The following is a 6,103-nucleotide window of genomic DNA, read 5'->3' on the forward strand; positions in this document are numbered from 1 at the left end:
TGTTTAAGTCCCATCCCATTGCTACTCTCGTCCATATAAATGGACGACGATTTTATTTTGTATGTTATGTTGAAGTCGAATGAAGTCAAAATGTTATTTTCGTTTCTTCCTCTACTTTGTTGTCGCCTACTGTAACTACTTTAGGTTTAGAAAGTTCGAATTTCCATTCTGCAAGTTTGCCTTGCGTCAGGAAGCCAACATAGTTCTTCTGCCAAGCTCTTACAATCAATGAGATGAGCACACATGGTGGATTCTCTGTACCCTAAAAGGCAGTATAAAAAATCTTTTCTCATTTGTAATGCCAATTTTAGCCAGCTATATCTGCAACTCCCAATTTAGCATGTTAGCTCTCTGTCTCTCTGTCTGCCTCTCTTTGTTGTTTGTGTTGTGTTCAATTGCTTTTGTTGTTTCATCTTCTATTTTTGTCTCCAGCATCTCAGCTACTAGTGTCACCAACTTTGTGTCTATTAAATTGGATGGGTGAACTCCAAGGGCTGGTGGAATCAGTAGAATCAGATGGTAGGTTTTCTTTTCAAAGCCTAACAAGTTATGTATATGAATTGATTTTATCAACTTCTCTGATCATGTCAGTAGAATTTAGTGGATTATTCTCTCCTCTTTCTCTAAGGTGATTCTGAACCTTACCTATACCCATTTGGAAACAGACAGATCAATATATTGTGAAGATACTTAAAACTTTACTCCATGCATCTATTCTTTCTTATTAGCAAGTTTTAGTACTCCAAAAGCAGTTTGGGATGCATCTGTTCTTTCTTTCATGAGCTTTTTAGTTAAGGCTACTGCTTTTCTTCCAAGGGAACCATGTTTATGAAGTTCACAATGGCTACAAGCTCCTAGTCACCAATCAAAATTCAGGTCTTACGATCAAGTACCTTGAAGGCTTGAACCATGATATAGGTTTCTGTTCTATCTGAGACTAATGTTCTTTTCATTCTTTTATTGTCCTCAGGCAAACTCTATTGACTTCCTTAGCCCCTCTTCTCATAGTTTTTCCTTCTCTTTTCATTTGCTCATATATTTTGCGTTGTTGGTCTGACAAGCATTTTGATGCTTTTTTTTGTCTTCTATTTGCTACATTTGAAGTGTGAGGTAGTTTATGGGATAAATATTACATGGCCACTCATGGTCGAATCTTTAAAGAAAAATTCATGGTGGTTAATTTGTCCAATTTCCTTTTTTTTTGAAAGATTTTTTTTCTTACTAAATGAGTCTTCATTACTTTCTTTTTCCACTTATGTTTGCTTGCAGGAAATGGAGCCCAATCATCTACAAGCAGTGTCGTGTTAGAACTGATGCCCATCAAGGATATTTTGCTGAATTATAGTGCACATTGCACATCATGGTTATTTTTGGTGAATTCGCCGATGGACGTGAACATAATGAATGAAGTTTTTGAGCGGAGGAAGACACAAAGGTGGAGAAGACATTGAATCAATATCATCAATCTTTGATCAATCAAATAAAAATTTCTTTTGAAAACTAGACACTGGATAAACATGTGTATAATTTTTTCTGATTTGTATAATTTTGTACTTTTTTAATGAAATTTCTATTGTGAAAATTTCTTTTCAATTTTATTTGTAACTGAACACATACACAATATATATATATATATATATATATATCATATTTGGCAAACCCAGCACCTGACTCGGGAATCGCCCGAGTTGGATCAGGATCGTTCACTTATTGGGTCACGGGTTAAGACCCAAGCAATCCACACCAAGACTTGCTGAGTGAGGTACACTTTGAGTTTTGAGTTTGGCTGTACTTTGAGTTTTGGCTATACAAACTAAATTGATGATAAAAATTAATTTTAGTTCAGGTTTTTTCTTGGATCAGTATGAAACGACCACAAAAAGGAGGCGGCTAAATTGGTTGGCTCTCTCTCTCTCTATCTCTCTTTATATATATATATATATATTTATATTCCGTTATGATGAAGGGTGGATTATTTGTTGGGGGTTTTTGCCTTTCCAGCAACCTTTAGTCCCAAAACCTCAAACCAGCTTCATCCTTGATCTCTCTTTCTCTTTTTCTCTCTCACTTTTTCTTTTTATGTCCGGAAGGTGGTCAGTGGGGTTATCGGTGAAGTCCATTGTATATTGACATTATTTACCCCCATCAATCAATATTATCTTCGATACAAGATCAAACATCTCAAACTGAGCAAAAAACAAATGATTGATTCACAAGATACATACCGTTAAGCAAAGTTCAAATATTTAAATTCAGACACCCAAAAGGCATATACCAAGAAGCAAAGTTCAAATATTTAGATTCATATACAACCAAAAGGGTAGGTATTAAAAAAATAGATATGTGAACATGTCATAGTGACATAGCTAGTCAGTTTATTGGCCGTGCAAATAATTTCTCTATAGTCTTTATCTTATGTACTTGAGAATAATAATCATCATTAGGTTGATTTAAAAGTTTTGCATCAACTTTATCAATAAGTCTATCATTTGGAACTACACCCATTAGATAGTTATGTATAACACAATAGTAAGATGATATTTGTTTGTGTCGCATGAGCAGAATGGCAATGCTGAACTAGCTATAATCGAGAATCTCTTTTTTAAGATGTCAAAAGATATTTTAATGACGTTGCATAAAGCAGCATATCAAGCAACTCCTTTGCGTTTTGTGGGCCTCATTTGAAATATTCTTTTAAATGGTATCTTATACATCCGAATAGGGTAATAAGTCCACCTTTTAAACGAAAAGCCACCATCAATAAGATAATATTTACAGAAAAATTTGAAAAGTCCACGAATGTTAAATCATAAATCTAACTGAGGGGGCCCAATATGAACCAAATTCGAATGGCCTCTGCCAACTGCTTATCTCTCTCCCTCGACCCTACTTGCTGGTTTATCTATCATCCAAGTAGGAAGCGGTAAGAGTTTCAAGTGGAAGAGGTGAATGTAGGAAAAAATGGTTTGAATCATTCTTAATGCGCAAGCAATGGCAGAAAAATTAGCTTACTTCAAATCAAAATGCTATAAAAAATCCGCAGTTGTGGAAGCTAATGGTAACATTGTTGAATTCATATTCACAAAAATATTACATATATAGCTTTGAAATTATAGTTACCTTTAGGAATTCTTAATTTATCTTCTTTCATCATGACATTTTTTCTTATTCGTGAATTAGAAGCAGTTCAATCCCATCCAGTTAATACATAGGTAAATTTTATATCAAAGAATAAACATGTTAACACATTTTGAGTTGATCAGTCTTTCTACCACAATATCTTCGTACATCATCTCAAGATACTTCAACATGAACATATGTTCCATTAATTGCACCAATATAATTCTAAAACACACCTGAATGTATATGATACATTTACAAGTTTACCAAATGTAAACACTTAATTTATTTCTTTACCTGAAAGTATGAATAAAATCTATTATTGCATAAAATTTCATACGGCACAATTGATCCATCAAATTGTTGTATAAACTTTTTTTTCGTAAAATTATAGATCTCAAAGCTCTGTGGAAATAACAAGATATTGTCTACGTGGACCGTGAAACCTAAATTAAACTGAATGATGTTTGGCAACTTGCTCACTGTAAAAGGTATTGCTGAGTTTACCATCACTTTGAAGAATGTTATATAATTCTCTGAAAAGCTGTTTCTCCCATACATGTCATGCATGTTAAAACTCTTTTGTTGAGCTCTTTTTTTCAGAACATTTAAAATAACATTATGCAATGAAACTACAATTTATTACAATACAATTACATAGGAGTTGATAATAAAAGGAAGCAAGTGTAAGAAACTAAATATACCAAATAGGCTGTAATGTTGGAGTTTCAGGTATTCAAACGCTACCTTTTCCCGGCCAACGTTGCGAGCAGTGTCATAAGGTCAGGCCGTCAGGGTGTTAACGACTACTACCTCCATTCTCCACCAAGAGAGAGAGAGAGAGAGAGAGAGAGAGAGAATGCCTTCCCTTCAAACGGCGCTCCCTCCTGACCTCGCCAACAATGTCATCAGAGTAATAAGAACCACTTCTTCCATTTCTCCACCACCCGTCTCTTTTATTTGATGATTTTCCTTCCCTTTTACCATTTTTCATTGTTCACTTGCGAAAATTCTGATGCAACATATTGATTTCTATCGCAGCTCTATCGGGGAATGCCTCAGAAGGGCAAAATTCGTTGGTCATCGGGTATGCCAAGTCTCTTTTTTATTATTTCTTTCTGCCATTCAATTATCATCCGGTTTTCTCCTCTGAAGTTAGCTTGCACTACTTGTATTTATATTCTATCTTGTTTCACTTCCCATAGAACTTTACCCTTTTGACAGATGGGGTTATTGATGGTTAAAATGGAAATATCTTCATTTATCCCCGATATTTCTTCGTGCAGCACAAAAGCATGGTTCTCTTCTTACGTATTTTCTGCTTTTAGTTCTATATTCCGAATAAGCATTATTATTGTTATCTTCTTCTTCTTTTTGGTCTTCTTCTTCTTATTGTTCTTTGGGGTTGTGAAACAGGGGAAGCGTAATGAAGCTCCTGTTTATATTATTAGTTTCTTAAATCTTTCCCAAATTGAGGGGTTTTGTTCCTAATGAAGATATATTGGACCATCCGGAGCTATCACTGTACTCTTAGCCTCGTCGTTTAGACTGGTGGTCCTATATATAGTGGCCGATCTTAATCCCGCATTGGCTCAATTTCCGTGGGGTTGGTCGGCATTCTTGTCACGTCCTCTCATTGGAAGGAACTGTACATTGTTCTCTAACTGATTCCAATTGGTTGGGCCGACCTGGTTCCAAGTTGAGAGCTCTAACAAATATATGAAACATCTGCTTTTCCATGATCTAATCTTCCAAGGACAGAGAAACATGAAGCTTAAAGTAGTGTATACTTCCACTGGTCCATTGTCTAACCTACAATATTGATCTAATAAATAGAAAATAGCTTATTCAAGAGCAATAAGGTTAATTACTGTGCATATGAAGTTCTAAAAGTTTTAATTTGTCATGAGTAAACCTTACTCCTGGCTTATGTTGTCAGGGAGAACTAAGTGTAACACACACGGTAAGTTATGCCTAAAGCTTACGTGGGATTAGGTGCATTAACTGAACTGGTCCCTTTAAGAAAGGAAAACCAATAAATTGCAAAATAGTTAACCATTAAAATTAATAGTAAAATTCAGCACTTATAGATCTTCTCAATATCAGAATTTAATGAATGGCAATTATGCCAAGCAATGGTGACATGAGATGTTTCCTGGGCATGAAAACTGTGATTATATTGAGGCTGTTTATTCATTAATTAAGTTAGTAATTTTAAGTTTTAGTTTTTGCTTTTAAGTTTTAGAAATTAGAATGATAAATCTAATGATTGGAGGCTTTTGCTTTCTAGATAACAATAAAAAGTTGGATAACTGCATCCTGTATCAATGTACTTGTAAGACTTATCTTTCTCAATGAGTTAGTCAGTTGAAAAAGTGCGATCCTCAAAATTTGTTTATTTGTGGAAAGCACTGGATTGTAGGAATAAGATTTTAGCAATGATAGAGCCAGCAATTTTGATTCAGGGGAAATAATTCAAAAACTCATATCTTTAGAGCCTCCAGTATATGTAAATGAGCAATTAGTTGAATGCATTAACATGAAAATAAAAAAATTTTGTGGACGTGGTGCAGGCAACTGGCAGCATCAGCCCACATGTGGCTCCACTACTGGATTCTAGTGAACACAGGGTTCTTTGCAAGTGTGGGCCTGCAATGAGATGCTTTTATATTGTGACATTCTGTCCATTCCAGATCTGTCAATGTTGATGCCTCTAATCTATGGTGCATGCACCTTCTCTACCCATGCATGCAAATGTGTATGGAGGTTGTTCCTAGAGAACCAGGACCAACTGTTCTAGGAACAGCTGTTTTTGGCGCGTTCCAGCAACCACATTAAACCATCTTGTGGTGCATGTTTTGTTATAGGAAAGTGGTGATTTTGGGCAGCTAGCGGACTTGAAAGGGGTAGTGGGTTGAAGTCATGGTTGGATTCTTGTAACTTGGTCTTGGTTTGGTTTAGACGTCGATTTGTGACTTAGGAA

At 35.4% G+C, this 6,103-nt stretch overlaps 1 protein-coding gene and 2 long non-coding RNA genes across 6 annotated transcripts in view; all 3 read left to right on the forward strand.

The window, feature by feature from the left end:
• LOC116257036 (uncharacterized) overlaps positions 1 to 1,593 on the forward strand; it is a 7,352-nt gene extending 5,759 nt beyond the window's left edge. For 2 of the 3 annotated variants that reach the window (XR_007573865.1, XR_004173292.2), the window contains 2 exons: positions 433 to 519; positions 1,270 to 1,593. This is a non-coding gene — a long non-coding RNA (uncharacterized LOC116257036). The remainder of the gene's footprint in view (positions 1 to 432; positions 520 to 1,269) is intronic. The other variant, XR_004173294.2, reaches the window with a different exon arrangement.
• Positions 1,594 to 3,822: 2,229 nt separating this feature from the next.
• The window catches only part of LOC116257839 (uncharacterized), a 27,076-nt gene continuing 24,795 nt past the window's right edge, over positions 3,823 to 6,103 (forward strand). The window contains exon 1 of one of the 2 annotated variants that reach the window (XM_050078801.1): positions 3,823 to 4,033. In XM_050078801.1, coding sequence (XP_049934758.1) covers positions 3,980 to 4,033 — 54 coding nt within the window. In that variant the 5' untranslated portion in view covers positions 3,823 to 3,979. The remainder of the gene's footprint in view (positions 4,034 to 6,103) is intronic. The other variant, XM_050078800.1, reaches the window with a different exon arrangement.
• LOC116257355 (uncharacterized) overlaps positions 4,170 to 6,103 on the forward strand; it is a 9,551-nt gene continuing 7,617 nt past the window's right edge. Inside the window, exon 1 of the long non-coding RNA XR_007573866.1 lies at positions 4,170 to 4,207. This is a non-coding gene — a long non-coding RNA (uncharacterized LOC116257355). The remainder of the gene's footprint in view (positions 4,208 to 6,103) is intronic.

This window comes from Nymphaea colorata, chromosome 7 (assembly GCF_008831285.2).
Source record: "Nymphaea colorata isolate Beijing-Zhang1983 chromosome 7, ASM883128v2, whole genome shotgun sequence".
Taxonomy (NCBI): Eukaryota; Viridiplantae; Streptophyta; class Magnoliopsida; order Nymphaeales; family Nymphaeaceae; genus Nymphaea; species Nymphaea colorata.